Source organism: Gobio gobio, assembly GCF_949357685.1.
Source record: "Gobio gobio genome assembly, chromosome: 3".
Taxonomy (NCBI): Eukaryota; Metazoa; Chordata; class Actinopteri; order Cypriniformes; family Gobionidae; genus Gobio; species Gobio gobio.
Window position 1 is genome coordinate 69,041,136 of NC_137099.1, and position 19,287 is coordinate 69,060,422.

General features: G+C 40.0%; 1 protein-coding gene across 6 annotated transcripts in view; it reads right to left on the bottom strand.

The window, feature by feature from the left end:
• Positions 1–1,086: 1,086 nt before the first annotated feature.
• The window catches only part of LOC307123306 (lysophosphatidic acid receptor 2-like), an 18,712-nt gene continuing 511 nt past the window's right edge, over positions 1,087–19,287 (bottom strand). The window contains exons 2-6 of one of the 6 annotated variants that reach the window (XM_079811810.1): positions 11,663–12,108; positions 8,088–8,502; positions 4,365–4,621; positions 2,585–2,617; positions 1,087–1,335 (exon numbers count right to left, since the gene is read on the bottom strand). In XM_079811810.1, the coding sequence (XP_079667936.1) occupies positions 1,240–1,335; positions 2,585–2,617; positions 4,365–4,621; positions 8,088–8,502; positions 11,663–12,007 (1,146 nt within the window). In that variant the 5' untranslated portion in view covers positions 12,008–12,108 and the 3' untranslated portion in view covers positions 1,087–1,239. Of the gene's footprint in view, positions 1,336–2,584; positions 2,618–3,257; positions 3,343–3,397; positions 4,622–8,087; positions 8,503–11,662; positions 12,112–16,094; positions 16,216–19,287 lie in introns of those variants that run through there. The other 5 variants (XM_079811809.1, XM_079811813.1, XM_079811811.1 and 2 more) reach the window with 5 other exon arrangements.

Here is a 19,287-nt window from a genome sequence, read left to right on the forward strand (position 1 = left end):
TGAGGGTCACTATGCAGAGTACTCAGTGTTCCCCCTATGCTCTGTAGGTCCTGGAGAACCCTTTCGATGAGCAATGTCACTCTCCTCATTTGGAGGGTTATTATGTTGAGTCTTGCTCTCTAGAATCCAATGTGTTGTGGTTATTGCGATTATGCAATACCTTCTCAGGCCTCTGATAGAGGCAAAGTATAGAGATTCTGTTAAGCTGACAGGGTTAAGATTGAATTAATTTAGCCTTCCAAAAAGCAATTTTTTGTCTCTGTTCGATTCCCTTAAAGGAATCTTTCCTAGGATAATGACTCCAAGCCTTTCAGCTCTGGCCTGGGTCAAGTCCTTCTGTTTGACCTTGCGAGGTGAATGGTAAGATTGTACTTCCTCATTGAGGCATGTAGCGTGGGCAGTGGCCTGGGGAGTTATGTCACCGAGAGTGGAATACTGGTGTGTACCCTTTGGGGAAGGTACACCCTAAACACCTTTGTGCTTAGTCACAGCCAATCTGGCATGCATTCCCCTCAGCATACAGCATGGACATGTTCCCCATTAGCGTCCTAGCATGCAGTGCGAGTTTCCATTCAAAAGGGAATGTCTTGTGTCGTAAGAATTGTAAGAATGTAATCTTGGTTCCCTGAGAAGGCGACTGCGTCTCGTTGCTATGTTTCTGGGCTGGGGGCATGGTCCCTTCAGATGAAGAGGAGACATGTTCTCTAGGCTCCCTTTTTAGTACAATTGTTTAAATGCGTGCTTCAGGCGTTGAGGCGTCCCCCAGTGTCTCGCTCACCTTCTCAGGGAACCATGGTTACATTTGTAACCAGAGACGTTTTAAACCCGATACAATCACTAACACAAAGCTTAATGGGGGAAAAACTTGAAGCAGGGTGTATTTACCTGAGAAATAACTAAAGGCTACATGCCATTGTTTTAATTTAGTTTCTTAATAATTGTTTTAATATTCATATTTTTAAATAGAAGAGGCACAATTGCGTGTTGGCTTTTGTTGTGGTATCAAAAATGCTGAAATTGGCGTTGAAACGTTGGTACACAATCAATGTTTGTCTGACCAGAAGTCAAAGACGCAAAAACGTGCATAAAATCCACCAGTAAGACTTTAATTAAATAAAAACAAATATTTACACAATTCATTCACAGTTAGTATCAGTCTCTTCGTCTACTGCTCGTCTACTGAGAGTGATTGACAGCTCCTTCAGCCAATCAGCACGACGGATCGATCCTGCTCGTTGCTCAGCTCTCAGAGGAGTCCAGCATCTTCTCTGCATCCATCAGCACCACCTGACCTCCGTTAGCCTGTTCACCGCCTCCATCACGAGCCCTGCGAGCCTGAGACACAGAGAGCCGACAAAACACTTGGCTGCAAATAACCATCAACTAGCCTTAGCTTAAGATGACCTCACACCCAAGCAGACCGAGCGGACGTGAAAGAAAGAGAACAGGAGATCTGAGAGACTATCATCCCAGACTGCTTTAGGACGGGGGAACTGCCTAATGTTTCTCAGCCCAAACCCGCCGGTCTAAACGCAGCCTGAGACGCTCTGGACATCAAGCAGATCACAGACAGAAGCTGCTTCAGGAAGCACCTTTATTCATCAAACTCATTTACGTACAACATAATCAGACATCATCAGTAGACGGAGTGAGTGAGTGAGGACGGACACACGGACGCAAGACCAGGACATCCATGTGTGCGTCTCATTGGAGGATTAAATCAAAAACACACGACTGAAACTCATGAACTCGCGTGTCCACAACATATTTCAGTAACAATTCACAACAAGGCTTTCGCTAACGTGAACTAACAATAAACAAACAGTGAGCATTTACCAATACATTAAACGTTATTTACACTAGTCAATGCACAGTGATCTAACAGGGACACTTGTATTATTAGCTATAATATATTGCTCATTGTTAGTTCACCTCATTGTAAACTGTTACTGATATTTTATACAGTGAAGCCCATTGAGATGTTTTGCATTTTCTTTATGCAAAATGTGACCTGTCCTCGACACGCTTCATGAGACTTCAGTACAGATCATACAGAAACAAAACTCTTAAAACATAACCGATAAAAGCTTAAAAAGACTTTAAAAACCAGGGACATTTTGAATGTTTGAAAATTAATGCAGGGAAATGCAATCTGGTGGGTTAGTACAGCATGTGCTAATAATAACTTGATTAAAACCACCTGTGTGTGTGTGTGTGTGGATGATGCTCGCGTGCAATGTTTTATGCACGCGCCACACTGACACATGTGCAAATATTTACATGATTAGCACACACACGTCCGCTGCACATCTGTTAGCCAGAAACAAAACCGCAACATTACAAAAGACGTTCACAAATGTGCGCGTCATACACACACACACGGGATCATTTAGTGAGAAGATAAAAACAGTGATGAAAAAGCCCAAGCTGCAGCTCAGTAACTGTGACGCATGTAAAAACTCAGATCACATGATCCCACCCGGGCGGTTAGTGAGCGTTAGTGGGCGGAGAATCAGGTTAAGATGTTAGCGATCGAGTGATTAGAGTCTGATCGAGAGATTTAAAAGCAAGCGAATCTACATACGACCCACGACTCCTGCAGCACACGCCGTCTCCGCTGCGCACAACACACAAGAGAAGAGCCGTTAGACACACACACACACACGCATGCACACACACACACGCATGCACACACACTCTTCAAGCATGTTCCTGGTCTAGCATGAGCACTGGTTGCACTAACCGGCGGGAACGGACACACAGACTGCGCGGCGTGTTTCTATATCGCAGGCATGCGAGGTTAAGTTCGTGTAGAGCGATTAAACAGTCATGCTAGCTTATGTTAGTTAGCTTCTGTATTCGCGGTAAAGGCCGTGCTAGCGATTAGTGAAGGAGGTTCAGTACACATGACGAAGCAAATCTAAAATGCCCCTTTACAAGGAAATACACAGAAACACGTTTAATAGCAACACTACGATAGATATTTCACTGCACAAAATTATTTCATTACTCAGTAATTGGTTCTCGTTTAATTTGACAAACATCTAAACGCTCTTAAATCAACATTTAATGGAGAAGCAAAATAACATAAAATGATTTGTTTTCGCTTATAACGAGAACAAATATCTGTCAGTGGGGTCAGAAGAATAAACAGGTTTTGTCTTTGAATTTAGTTTATTTTTCGGACCCTATTGGCTAATATTTATGGAAGCTGGATTCTGCCACGGAATAGAAAAGTAATTAAAGGTAATTAAGAGTTTTTGGATCTTGGAATTCAGATTTTTTTCCCCCCCTCACAATTATGACTTTCTCTCGCAATTTAGAATTTTTTCACGATTGTGACTTTTTATCTCACAATTCAGATTTTTGCCGCAATTGCAACATCTCGTAATTCTTTCCCTAAATTGCGACTCACAATTCAGACTTTTTTCTCTTTTTTTACAATTGCAACTTATCATCTCACAATTCTGACTTTTTATCTCACAATTCTGACTTTTTCCGCGGTTGCGACTTTTTGTCTTTTTGGATCTTGGAATTCAGATTTTTTTTGCAATTGCAACATCTCGTAATTCTGAATTTTTCCCAAAATTGCGACTTACAATTCTGACTTTTTATCTCACAATTCAGACTTTTTCCGCAAATGCGACTTTTAGTTTTTTTGGATCTTGGTATTCAGATTTCTTTCCCTTCACAATTACGACTTTCTCTCACAATTTAGAATTTTTTCGTGATTGTGACTTTTTATCTCACAATTCTGACTTTTTCCGCAATTGCGACTTTTACTTTTTTTGGATCTTGGAATTCAGATTTTTTTTTCCCCCTCACAGTTATGACTTAATCTCGCAATTCAGACTTTTTTTGCAATTGCGACATCTCGTAATTCTGAATTTTTCCCAAAATTGCGACTTACAATTCTGACTTCTTTCTCTTTTTTTACAATTGCATCTTTTTATCTCACAATTCTGACTTTTTTCTCGCAATTGCAACTTTATTCTAGCAACTGCAAGAAAAAAAAAGTCAGAATATCAAGATAAAAAGTAATAATTACCTTCATGTTTTTTAATTCAGTGGCGTAAACAAGCTCCCATAGATATTTCTTATATTAAGAGCAAACTCAGATTTAAGATCCTAAGTAATTTTGCTTCTCTAGTAAATGTATCTTGATTTAAAAATGATTCGATGTTTGTGCTGGAAAACAAGACTGCAGAAGAACCTTTTTTCCCGTGTTTATAGCACAAGTGTGTAATTCACTCTTGCAGATGAAAGCGTGTCTTTCGGACGCAGTTCTCGTGCTAAAGCGGGCGCTTGAGCGGCGGTTTGACGCTGGCGTTGTGATTGTGAGTCCCGTCGCTCTCAGAGAGTACCTCTTGCTCGAGGGTGTTGAAGCGGACGCCCGAGTGCTCGCCTTCCTGCTGGGACTTCCGGCACGGGTAGCAGAGGATGCGTTTGAAGGTGTTGCGCATGTCCTTGTCGCGGTACGAGTAGATGATGGGGTTCATGAAGGAGTTGCACTCAGCCAACACCAGGAAGAACTTCTCGTACGTCAGGACGTCACATTTGTCACAGAGACCGTCCAGCAGAAGCAGGACCAGGCCCGGCGTCCAGCACACCACGAAACAACCTGCCAGAAGAGCACAAGAGCGTTGAACACATACTCAGAAACATACATGATGTGCAAAATAAATGTTTGGGATTTTGGGGAAATCATTTAGGAATGTTGCATTTCTGGTAAAATCACAGAGTGGGGTCAGCGCATGCTGAGGGTCACATAAGTCGCCAACTTTCTGCAGAGTCAAGAGCTCCAGACCTCCAAACTTCTGTGGCCTTCAGATGAGCTCAAGAACAGTGCGTAGAGCTTCATGGAATGGGTTTCCATGGCCGAACAGCTCATCCAAGCCTTACAGCACCAAGTGCAATGCAAAGTGTGGGATGCAGTGGGGTAAAGCGCGCCACCACTGGACTCTAGAGCAGTGGAGACGTGTTCTCTGAGGGACCAATCACGCTTCTCTGTCGGACAATCCCATGGACGAGTCTGGGTTTGGCGGTTGCCAGGAGAACGGGACTTATGGGTGGAGGGGGGATTATGGGGTGGGGTTGTTTTTCTGGGGTTAGTTCCAGTGAAAGGAACTCTTAATGCAAGACATTTTGGACAATTTCATGCTCCCAACTTTGTGGGCCCAGTTTGGGGACGGCCCCTTCCTGTCCCAGCATGACTGCTCAAGTGCACAAAGCGTCGCTCCATAAAGACATGGATGAGCGAGTTTGGTGTGGAGGAACTTGAGTCCTGACCTCAACCCGATAGAACAGCTTTGGGAAGAATTAGAGCGGAGACGGAGAGTCAGGCCTTCTCGTCCAACATCACAAATGAAGAATCCCCATAAACACACTCCTAAACCTTGAGGAAAGCCTTCCCAGAAAAGCTGAAGCTGTTAGAGCTGCAAACTCCATATTAAACCCTATGGATTGAGAATGGGATGGCATTAAAGCTCATGTGCAGGTGTAGGCGGGCGCAACAACACTTTTGGCAATATAGTGTATTAACGTTATAATGAGGTTATGAATAAATTCATGTGCGTATAAATATAAATAATCCACATAATTGTTAATGAATAAGACCCAACATTTCTACAGAGCCCCTAAAAGAACATGGTGAAGAAATGAGATGTCAAAGAACATGAAGGTTTTGCGAGCGAACACAAAGTTTCTTGGGGGAATGCAAATGTATCGACTTACACACACCCCCCCTTATTCTAGGTGATGCAAATGTTAGTAAATGTCTTTTAATAGCAGAATGCGAATCAGCCTCATATTTGATGAGGTCTGCATTATTGATTCTGTTATTTTCCTGTTTATTACTGTGTAGCTTCTTTGAAACATCTGTATTGAATAAAGCGTTGCAGAAATAAAATAACCAGAGGAGGGTTGTTAAAGTGAAACAAACTGAACTTCTATCTCTTCCACATTGTCGTTGTAAATCTAAAGATGATCAGGCGTTTTCTGTTGCCAGGCAAAAACACTGAATTAATGTACGTTGTTTAAATGTGATGTTGTTGTTGTGGACTGGAGTCAGCACTGCTGTGTTAAGACGTCAGTTAGCGTTCAACAAAAGCATTTAGACGCTAATGCAACACTTCCTTTAATCTAATGGTCTCAGATGTGCGTTCAGGAAACGTCTTAAGTGTGTGTGTGTGTTTATGGGACAATTCCAAGACTTCACGAAGCTTGAGTTTCCAGGAAGTTTGGCAGAATGTGTGTCAACATTCCCTGTAAGCGAGCGCGAGCAGGCGTGACGTGCAGTCATAGCCAGAACATGCACGTACTCGCCTCTCCCTCTCTCTCTCTCGGGGAGGGTGAAGAGACAGGGCAGAAAGGAGGCTGAGATAGTGAAAACACGCAGATCCGGTTAGACGAGTCCGGACTGGCCTTCCTCCCCCAGATCCTCAGTGTGTTTGTGAGTGTCGGCTGTGCTGCTGTGTTATTCTCCAGAACACATCCAATCTCTGCGGGTCTGTTCGCTCTAACTAAAGTCTAACTAAAACACAATGAAACTACTGATAACGTCTTCAGAGGTGCTGCTGGATTGACAAAACAAACCCTATCTGAGTCTGAATTAATGTGACGATATAAACCCACTGGACAGAGTTTCCAGCCTGAGGCCTTAAAGACTCAAGGCCTGTTCACACCAAGAGCCATAACTCTAACCAGAAGCACAACTATACATCTACACAACAAACTGAGATGCTCTGTGTGTTCTGACCCCTTTCTATCAGAACCAGCATTAACTTCTTGAGCAGTTTGAGCTCCAGTAGCTCGTCTGTTTGATCACACGGGCCAGCCTTCGCTGCATTAATGAGCCTTGGCCGCCCATGACCCTGTGGCCGGTTCTCCACTGTTCCTTCCTTGGAGCACTTTTGATAGAGACTGACCACTGCAGACCGGGAACAGTGGTGATTATAACGGCAAATATAATAACTATAACCATAACCATAAAGATAACCATAACTATATACAGGGTTCCCACCTTGGTTAACTTCAAATTCAAGGACCTTTCAAGGACTTTTCAGGTCAAAACCCCTCAAATTCAAGGACTTGAGGCACCATCATAGTAGTTTAAATTTGCTATTCTCTTAGAGTGAACGATTCGCTTAGAATGATTACTAAAATGTTACAGTTATCATTATAGGCTAGTTAATGGAGTTATTCCATCCATCCATCATCTTCCGCTTATCCAGGGCCGGGTCGCGGGGACAGCAGTCTAAGCAGAGATGCCCAGACTTCCCTCTCCCTAGCCACTTCCTCTAGCTCTTCCGGGGGAACCCCGAGGCGTTCCAAGGCCAGCCGGGAGACATAGTCCCTCCAGTGTGTCCTTGGTCTTCCCCGGGGCCTCCTCCCGGTGGGACGTGCCTGGAACACCTCCCTGGGAAGGCGTCCAGGAGGCATCCGAAATAGATGCCCGAGCCACCTCAGCTGTCCCCTCTCGATGTGGAGGAGCAACGGCTCTACTCTGAGCTCCTCCCGAGTGACTGAGCTCCTCACCCTATCTCTAAGGGAGCGCCCAGCCACCCTACGGAGAAAACTCATTTCGGCCGCCTGTATCCGGGATCTTGTCCTTTCGGTCATGACCCAAAGCTCATGACCATAGGTGAGAGTAGGAACGTAGATTGACCGGTAAATCGAGAGCTTTGCCTTACAGCTCAGCTCCTTCTTTACCACGACAGACCGGTACATCGACCGCATTACTGCAGAAGCTGCACCGATCCGTCTGTCAATCTCCCGTTCCATCCTCCCCTCACTCGTGAACAAGACCCCAAGATACCTGAACTCCTCCACCTGAGGCAGGAACTCTCCACCCACCTGAAGTGGGCAAACCACGTTTTTTCCGACTGAGAACCATGGCCTCGGAGGTGCTGATTCTCATCCCAGCCGCTTCACACTCGGCTGAAGGTCCTGGTTTGAGGAGGCCAACACGACAACATCATCCGCAAGAAGCAGTGACGAAATCACGTTATTGTTACATTTAAGTTAACTACATTTTAACTTTCAACACATTAGGACACGTTGTAAGTCAAAAGGAGTATCCGTCTTACCCAATATCAAGAACACGGTCTTCATGAGGTTGAACACCGTCTCCTTGTGTTTGACCTGTGAGGTGTGCTGGCTCATCCGGTGGTTCTTGCGCCGGACGTAGATGAAGATGCGCGTGTAGACGGCCACCATGACCGTGAAGATCAGCAAGTTCAACACGGCCCAGAACACCAGGTAACTGCGACTGTAGAGCGGCGCCATGGTGGAGCACTCGTCGAGGTTGCATACGCAGCTCCATCCCATAGTGGGCACCAGACCCATCACTATGGCGATGAGCCAGATGCCGATGATGAGCAGCACGACTCTGTGGTTGGTCATTTTACTGTGCAGCTGCATGGTGAAGATGGTCTGGTGTCTCTCAAGCGCGATGGCCATCAGATTAATCACAGACGCAGTCAGACTGGTGTCGATCAAACCCTGAGAGACACGCAATGAAAGAAAGCCTCGTTACAGATACTGAAGAACCTCAGAAATATCATAAGAGAAACTCAATAGTTGTGCTCCAATTAACATGCTATACACTATAACAAGAATTATGATATCTATAACTATATTGATTACTATAATGAGACCACCCAGTAGAGCGTTACAATAATCTAGCCTTGAGGTCATGAAAGCTTGAACTAACTGTTCTACATTTGTCATAGTGAGCATATGTTGTAATTTAAGATGGAAGAATGTGGTTTTACAGATGCTAGAAACGTGGCTTTCTAATGAAAGATTGGTATCAAAGAGCACACCCAGGTTCCTCACTGACGACGAGGACTTGACAGAGCAGCCATCGAGTGTTAGACAGTATTCTAGGTTACTATGTGCAGAGGTTTTTGGTCCAATAATTAGAAACTCTGTTTCTTCTGTCATCCAATTTCTTTATATCAGTTATGTATTCCGTTAATTTTGTGAATTGGTAAGTTGTGTTGGGGCGCAAAGAAATATAGAGCTGAGCATAACAGTGAAAACTAACGACATGCTTCCTAATGATATCTCCCAGAGGTAGCATGTACAGGGTGAAGAGAAAAAGTCCTAGTACTGAGCCCTGCGGTACTCCATACTTATGATCGATATGATATCTCTTAATTTACTGCTACAAACTAACACACTAACTCTAATGAGAGCAGTCTCAGTACTATGATACGGTCTAAATACTGACTGGAAATCCTCACAGACACCATTTCTTTCTAAAAAAGGAGCATAATTGTGAAGGCACTGCCTTTTCTAGTATTTTTGACAGAAAGGGTAGATTTGAGATTGGCCTGTAATTCTGTAGGATCAAGTTGCGTTTTTTTAATAAGTGGTTTAATAATAGCCAACTTAAAAGTTTTCGGGAAATATCCTAATGATAATTATTAATTAATGATATTAAGAAGAGGATCTATGACCTCTGGTAGCATCTCTTTTAATAGCCTAGTCGGTATAGGGTCGAACATACATGTTGATTTGGATGATTTAATGTTTGTTTTCTTCTAAGAGATTTTAAAAATAATCAGCTCTAGACATTTTTAAGGCCTTTCCGTATGCAATAATGCTTTCTTTCCAAGAAGTGCGAAAAACCTCCAGGTGTACGAGTTCGTTGTACCACGGCGTTAGACTATTTTCTTTAATCTTCTTTAAGCGCAGAGGAGCAACTATGTCTAAAGTGCTGGAAAAGAGAGAGTCAATAGTTTCTGTTGCAACACCGAGTTCCTCTAGGCGAGTGGATCCCAACCACGTTCCTGGAGGCCCACCAACAGTGCACATTTTGCATGTCTCCTTTGTCTGACACACCCACATCAGGTTTTGGAGTCACTACTAATGAGCTGATGACCTGAATCAGGTGTGTTTGATTGAGGAGACATACAAAATGTGCACTGTTGGCGGGCCTCCTGGAACGTGGTTGGGAACCACTGCTCTAGGCTATCTGGGATACTGAGGAGATTATACTGATGAGGAAGATTATTTACAAAGCAATCTTTAGTGGCAGAAGTGATAGTCCTGCCATTTTTGAAGCAAGGGGATGGTTTTGCAGCCTTAGCTAAATAAAGTATACATGATACTAAGTAATGATCTGAGATGTCATCGCTCTGCTGCAGAATTTCAACGGTATCAACATTTATTCCATGTAACAATATTAGGTCTAAAGTATGATTATGGCGATGAGTGGCTCCTGACACGTGTTGCCTAACTCCAATAGAGTTTAGTGTGTCTTTAAATGCTAATCCCAATACGTCTTTTCCGTTGTCTACATGGATATTAAAATCACCAACAATTAGTACTTTATCTACGGCCAGAACTAACTCTGATATAAAATTAGCTAATTATTTGATAAAGTCTGTATTATGCCCAGGTGGCCTGTATACAGTAGCTAACACAAATGTTGAACGGGATTTATCATGTACACTACATAACGTTACATAAAGCACCAGGACTTCAAAGGAATTATATTTGAAACTAGACTTCTGAGTAATACTGAAGATATTATTATAAATTACAGCAACCCCTCCCCCATTACCTTTCAGACGCGGCTCATGTTCATAACAATAATCTTGTGGGGTGGACTCATTTAAGGTAATGTAGTCGTCAGGTTTTAGCCAGGTTTCTGTCAAACACATCACATCTAGATAATTATCTGTAATCATATCATTAACAATAAGCGCTTTTGGGGAAAGGGATCTAATATTCAGCAACCCGAGCTTTATCAATTGTTCATCTGTATTATATCTGTTGTTTATTTGTTGGACATCAATAAAATTTTTACTGTTGATGGGTTTTTGATGTTTTTTTGTATTTACTAATTCGGGGAACAGACATAGTCTCTATATGATAATATCAAGGTGAAAGAGTCTCTATGTGCTGGGATTTATCCGACTCCGGTAACGTGAGACAGCTAGCAGACGGTCGGTTTAGCCAGTTTATCTGCTTCCTGACCTGGGCCCTAGTGAGTCAAGGTTAAGGTTAAGACGTGTTACTCAATATGAACAGAAGCACTTAGTCGTGTATGAGGTTTAAAAATTAATTTTTCCTTCCAACATTGGACTCTTAAAATTCTCTCCTCTCCTTCTACATAATTAAAGCTGTGACAGTCGAGTGCATGAAGCGTCCAACATGCCACAATTTGTTTTTTTGGTTGATTAAGTGCCTTACATGGGTGTTTGAAGCGCACTTTCTTGTTTGAATGTGAACGCATTACTCGCACTAGTTACACTAAAAAAGGCTTAGAATAGAGCACAGGTGAGAGGAATGGGACACACCCAATATCAGATCTCCCTACACCTGACATGTGATGGAGCTATTTGTGTACATCACATTGCACTTCTACATCCTCATCATGACAATAGATCAGCGCGATATTGATGTCTGTTTTACACAAAGCACCTGAGCTTCCACAAATTCTGTTTTCCGTTTTAATTTATACTTGAATTTACTAACAATTTGAACCATTCTTTTAAAATGTAATCAAATCAAATTATAAACGCTTCCTCCTGCACAAACAACTGAATCTCGGTGCAGTTTCTATTGCTAACCAGTCATGATTTCTCCATTCAGCACCAACATTACTCATTAAACACCAATCCCAGACAAGCCCAAACCACAGCCTTACCTGCCGGACAAACCACCGATTTATGGAGAGCTTGGAGGTCCAGGGGCCGGTGTGGAACATCAGGTACAAGTAGGAGATGCCGGCGAACAGATCCGCGGCCGCCAGGTTTCCCAGCAGATAGTATATGGGGTAATGAAACCTGCGGTTCATGAAGATGGCCATCATGACCAGGATGTTGGCGAAGATCACAAAAATACAAACGAGCAGTCCCAGGGAAACCACCACAACGTCTTTTGGCTGCCATTCTTCGCTGATGTTCTTTTTGCTGTGCTTGTAGAAGAACTCAACAGATTCATTGCTGTAGCAAACCATCGCAGCGGACGGCGCTTGGGCCGTCGAAGTCATTGGAGCGGGTGATTGGCTGGAGTGAATGTGAGGGGCCTTCGAGTGTCAGAAGTCGCTCATGGAGGCATGAAGCGGTGAACCTTCGGCCTGAAGAATCGGATCTACTGTGACAGGAAAAATACAAGGAGTGAATATAGGATACATATCTGTGACATTTACATAAAAAAACATTTGAACCCTTTCATGCTTAGAGGTCACTACAGTGGGCAGCTGTTCAAAAAGCATTTTCTTGCATATGCATGGGTTTTGATGGACATCAACCTCTACAGTGGACCCTTGTGCATCATCCTATACTTTACCACCAGTGTTAATTTCATTGACAAATAATTTGTCATAATTTTCATCTACGACCTTTTTTCACTGACGAAAACAAGACGATAACTAAATAAAAACTAGTGTTGGATGACAAAAACTATGAGGAAAACTGTCATTTTCGTCAACAAATAAAAACAAGACGAAAATGTTAGAGAGGGTCAATTAGGGAAGAGATGGGGTCAGAACTGATGTCCTGTGTCACAGATGCTGATCTAACCACTGGAAATCTAGAGCGGCTCAATCAATAACACACACTTATGCCAGACCAGTGTTTATCAACTAATGCTGATGAATAATCACAGTGTTTACTTTACCATGTTTATATAGTAATATGTTTTAGACGGTTGTAACAACGCATATTTTATCTCCTGAACTTGAATGAGCATCCCGCAGACATTTCAAAATAAGAGTCAATGTGTTTTTCGAGCTTGTTTATAATTAAAAGTCACGCATTCGTTTTTGCTTACACAATAAACTGTATTTAATTTAATTCCCATTTAATTCATGGTCAGGAGGAAAGACCAGTATTTGACACATATTCAATAAAGTATCAGGGTTATAATAGTTCACTAAAACCATTAAAAAAAATCTTCTTTACTTGAAATTAAATAAATGTTAACTGAAATAAAATAAAAAAACTTATTTGAAGCTTTATCTTAACCTGATATGGCCTACTGACTAAAACAGAAATACAAAGTTATAAAAACTATATAGATGTTTTTAAAAAAAACTAACAACAAAGTGAATTGAGGTCTTTCGTGTATTTTTTATGTCAAAAACAAAATGTCAGTTCAAGTGACAGTTGGTTATGTAATACTTAAATGCTAAATGTATTACAATTTAACTAAACTCATTAGATTTTAGGAGACTAAAACTAGACTAAAACAATTCAGGTGACTAAAATATGACTAAAACTAAAATGGCATTTTAGTCAAAAGACTAGGACTAAAACTAAATAAAAATTTGCTGTCAAAATGAACACTGATTGCCACCAAGTGGCAAGTCATATGTCGATTTGTTTTCCCTCCAAACCAAGATGGCCAATGGCCAGTCAGAAACGCCAAGTTGCTCCAGAATATGTGGTAACATCATGCAATATCTAATGGGCCATATTACAGTTACATTTTCAAAGTATTGATTTTAGATTGGGAGAAAATTCTGAATAATCATCTGTCAACTATAGTAGACATCATGCATCAAATTTCAGCTACAGTTCATACTATTAATGACTGTTGTTTTTGAACTTTTTCAACAAAATCCTGAGGTTATGATAATTTATGAAAGGGTTTAGACAGATTATGCATCTGGGTGTTTTACTGACGATTATTCTAATGTAATAATTATTTATTTTTACTTTATTATTTAAATCTGCATATATTAACAATGATAAATAAAACCATGAAAAATATTTAATTAAAAAATAGGCCTACATTTTTTTCTTCGCCTTAATGAGAAGGCAATATTCTTCATATTGAAAGAAAATGAACACGGTTTTATGATGGTCACATTATTTTCATGACAAATAAACACATTTTTGAGTGAGATTACCATAATGCATCTGGATACTAAAATCAGCATAAATGCACTACAAGATTGAAACAAAACAAAGACTGATATCTCCATCTTCACATTATAGAAATGAGAATGAACTTGTGTGTATCACAGTAAATGTCATAAACTCTGATTAACTTTTACATTTCCTGACAGTTTTGTGAGATTCACTGAGCCTCAAAACTGCCTAAGTTGAGACATATAGCATAAATAAATATGTTTTTTCAATAAATTTAACACAAAACCACACCAGAGATCATCCGCCCATCTAACACACACTCAGAGTAACCCGACCGGCCACAGCACAAAACCAGAAAAACATTTCCCACGGAGATGGACAGAGAGCGGCCCGACAGCACCTCAACCAATCACAGGCTGCGCATCAGCTCAAACGTATGCTGATTGGACGCCGCGGCTGTCAATCATGTGCCCGAGCAGAAGGTTTCCAGTAACTCACCGTTATCATCTCACAAACCTCAGTATCAACCCACACAAGGACAAACAACCTCCTCATTGAGCGCAAAAACTGCTGCTCAGGAAACACACCTCGCAGACAAAACCTGCTTTTATTACGCAGAAGTCACAAACACTTCCAGGACACTAAACCACAAGCGTTAACTTAGGGACGATGTGTCACAATCGTACACATCTCTTTAAAACGGGCGTATCAAAAGAGGGTTTTTCCGCAGCGATGCCGTAGAAGAGCCATGTTTGGTTCCCAAAAGAACCTTTTTCCAGCTGTTCTGAAGCTTTTGACCATAACACATTCAATATTTTCCTACAAAACATACTACAACTTTGTTTTATTTGCAACTTAGTGTGTCACAATGGTGGGAACAGGTCAAAGGTCTTAAAAGATGTATTTTTCCGGTTTATTTTACCTATAAAATAGGGGTCAAGGACGTGCCGTGTCAATTCTGGTGTCCAAAGCGTATTCGTAATATTAAAAATATATACATTTTTAAACACACTACATTAAATGACTCGACTCCCCCCCTCTTAGTTACTCATGTGAGTATTCTTAATAAATAATTCATATTTATTTATTTAAAATGTAATTCCGGGTCACTTAAAATCTGAATACAATACTTGGGCATTGAGGTTTTCAATGAAACCTACAAATATAGTGATAATACTGAGCTTATTTACATTTTTATGACAGAAACAGTTGTGTCTCCTAATTGTGATTTCTCTAATGTCATTCCTGGATTACCCACCAATGACCATTTTAGACCATAATGCATTTTGGTGTGATATTGTATGAAAAAGAAGCCCCTGAAAGAGCCAAAACATGTGCAAAGGTCATTAAGCGTCTCTTAAAATGCTGATATTTTGAGCTTTTCGGTCACTGGGGCACTTTAGCAATATCACATGTCCTTTTGAATAACACTAATAAAACATTCATAATGTATTTATGTTAAAAAATGATCTATTCGATCTAAAAGATCACCTTAAAGTGCCTGATTATAAAGGGAAAAAAATGTTTTATGTCATTTCCGGATAACAAAAAACCCTCTGTTAGCCAGGACACGTCCTCCGTTATCCAGAATGACATATCTAGAACAATCTAGTGTTTAATTCACATCTGTAAACATTTAGGCAGTTATTATGAGGGATGTGCGAGACGATTAGATGATAGCGCTGCTGCTAGTCAACTTGGAAAATAATAGTCGTTTACCATTAGTTTATGCACATTTAAAGTTTCGCTTTATATTTTTACAAAGGCTATGTTTAACCGTCACGTTAATGTTACATCTTGAAATGAATATATGAGTCTGAAAAGTGTGTGGTTGTGGTAACCCTGAAAAATCTTGAAGAATGTCCTTCCGTCTAACAATGACACAGGCGATTCATTTAACCCATATTTGTGAGTTAGATTAAGGATAAAACAAGTCTTATTTACTTTATTGGAAAACATTATTAAACATTTTGCAGTTTTTTGTATGATACGGTGTGCTTATGCTAGTTTTTCATGGTCAAACTCAACTGATGTTTTTCAGACAGTGTAAAGATCGAACAGTTGTATAGTGTTTTGTGAAACACTGAGCCGTGATTGTCAGAAAATCTCAAGCTAGTTCGGAGGAAGTTTCATCACAAACCATAAAAACAAAGTGAAACATTCCTGTACAGACGAAAAGAGAGGAACTGAGAATCAGCAGAGATATCCCTCTCTTATGTGTGTGTGTATAACTTAAACCTGTTATTACAGAAAGAGACACACCTTTCAGCAGCCTGTCGCTTTTCCTCTGTGAACTTTAAGCCATTTAACACTGCAGAATCTGCAAAGGTACTAGCGATAGTTTCCTTCCGTCTGGCACACACGCAGAGGAACTGACATGTGTGAAGCTGAACCCACAAACACTTCAGACAAGACAAACGCCTGCAAACTGAGGCTATAACCAGATCTACTCCATATAGAAACAACGAGCCCCAGTGTGTTTTATCACACACATAAATCAGTCACTTGAGTTTCTATCTGTTATAAAAGCTCTGACATGATTCTTTCATTCAGGAGAACTGCCTTCACTTCCAATCATTAATGTTTTTATTATTATTTTAGTATTTTACATTGGTCTTCAAAATGTGGTGAGTCTTTCATTTACTCATAACGCACATTATACACTATCAACTAAAAGCCTGGACCCACTTGAATAAATATGTTGAAAACTAGTTCTATAAACATTAGGTTATCTAATTAAATATGCACTCATTTGTATTAATTTCCCAAAAAAAGAAATTTCTTGTTTGATTTGTTGACTTAGTTAATGGTTTTTTTTACAAAGGGGATTTTGGATTTCTCTCTTTATCACATCATAAATCAGAAAATACTGTCAATAGACAGAAAAAAATACATTTTCATCATGTTTTCAGATAAAGTGTTGTAAAAAATCGTGTGAATGTTATATGAACAAACCCCTTGCTAAAAACCTTCAGAATATTGATGGGAATAAAACTGTAAGTTTTGGTGTGTATAACTGCTGCTGAAGTGGAGAAACAACTCTTTTAGAGAAAGTGACCATTAAAAAACATGTACTGTAACTGAAATCTACAAATATAGACAGAGTGCAATAAAATAGGATGTTTTCTCTCCACTAGTCTGGAAGCAAAATTGCCCAAAATCTTAAAATTGACCAGTGTATGGGGAAAACAAACAATGGTTTCGCCTGTGACGTCTTGAATAAATGTGGCCATTTTTTATTGTTAACTACTAAAATGAATACAACGCTCAGTTTAATCATAAAAGCTCATTTTAAATATGAATGTGCTTGGGAAACAAAAGCAGTTTGAGCATTTTTTTCTGATGATAGGTGTGAATTTCTTTTCAAAAATATTTTCATAGAGTTTATCATAAATCTAACATGTAAAAAATGAACGGTTAAAACTGACCATTTTTATGTGCTACCGTTTTTTAATGTACATCATTATTTATGCACATATCATTATAATAAACACAGAAACATTCCAAAAAAAATATGAATGGTCAGTGTTGACTTCAAAGCCAGACACTACAGTTAAAGAGGGAAAAACAAACTTAACAAATAGACTTTCTGCAGTTTATCTAATTCTAATTAAGATTCTAATATCTAATTAAATATGCATCCCAAAAAAGAAATGCGTTCAAAATTCTTGTTTGATTTTGTTGACGTATTAGAGTTAAAGGTTTTTACAAAGGGGATTTGGGATTTTTCTTTTTCACACATCATAAATCAGAAAAGACTGTCAACAGACAAAAAAAAATACATTTTCATCATGTTTTTAGATAAAGTGTTGTAAAAAATCGTGTGAATGTTATATGAACAAACCCCTCGCCAAAAACCTTCAGAATATACAGGTGCTGGTCATATAATTAGAATATCGTCAAAAAGTTGATTTATTTCACTAATTCCATTCAAAAAGTAAAACTCGTATATTATATTCATTCATTACACACAGACTGATATATTTCAAAAGTTTATTTCTTTTAATTTTGATGATTATAACTGACAACTAAGGTAAATCCCAAATTCAGTATCTCAGAAAAATAGAATATTGTGAAAAGGTTGAATATTGAAGACACTCTAATCAGCTGATGAACTCAGAACACCTGCAAAGGCCTTTAATGGTCTAAAATGATGTGGTAGAAGAAAAAAAGTGTAGAAGCAATAGGGATAACCGCACCCTGGAGAGGATTGAGAAACAAAACCCATTCAAAAATGTGGGGGAGATTCACAAAGAGTGGACTGGAGCTGGAGTCAGTGCTTCAAGAACCTCTACACACAGACGTATGCTAGACATGGGTTTCAGCTGTCGCACTCTTGACCAACAGACAGCGTCAGAAGCGTCTCACCTGGGCTGAAGACAGACAGGACTGGAGCTGCTGAGTGGCCAGAGTTATGTTCTCTGATGAAGTCAATCAGGGTCCAGAGTCTGGAGGAAGAGAGGAGAGGCACACAATCCACACTGCTGGAGCTCCAGTGTAAAGTTTCCACAGTCACTGATGGTTTGGGGTGCCATGTCATGCGCTGGTGTTGGTCCACTGTGTTTTCTGAGGTCAGAGGTCAACGCAGCCGTACTCCAGGAAGCTTTAGAGCACTTCCTGCTTCCTGCTGCTGACCAACTTTATGGAGATGCAGATTTCATTCTCCAACAGGAATTGGCACTAAGTATTGAGTGCTGGACATGCTCATACTCTTCAGTTGGCCAAGATTTCTAAAAAATCCTTTCTTTGTATTGGTCTTAAGTCATATTCTAATTTTCTGAGATACTGATTTTGGGATTTTCCTTAGTTGTCAGTTATAATCATCAAAATTAAAAGAAATAAACATATCATCAAAATTAAAAGAAATAAACATATCAGTCTGTGTAATGAATGAATATAATATATAGAAGTTTCACTTTTTGAACGGAATTGGTGAAATAAATCAACTTTTTGATGATAATTATATGACCAGCACCTGTAGATGGGAATAAAACTAAGTTTTTGGTGAATTTAACTGCTGCTGAAGTGGAGAAACAACTCTTTTAGAGAAAGTGACCATTAAAAAACATGTATTGTAACTGAAATCTACAAATAAAGTAAACACTTAAACATATTTTGGATGTTTTCTCTCCTCTAGTTTGGAAGCAAAATTGCCCAAAATTTCTAATTTTACCAGTGTATGTGGGAAGAAAAAAAACGTTTTCGCCTGTGGTTTCTTGAGTAAATGTGGCCATTTTGTTGTTGTTAACTACTAATATTAAAACAACGCTCATGATTTTAATAATTATATCTATTTTAAATATGAATGTGCTTGGGGGGAAAGCAGCTCGAGTGGTTATGATCATAATTTATCACTTAGTATCAGTCATTATAAGAAACGGCCAACAGAGAGTGTGTGTGTGTGTGTGTGTGTGTGTGTGTGTGTGTGTGTGTGTGTGTGTGTGTGTGTGTGTGT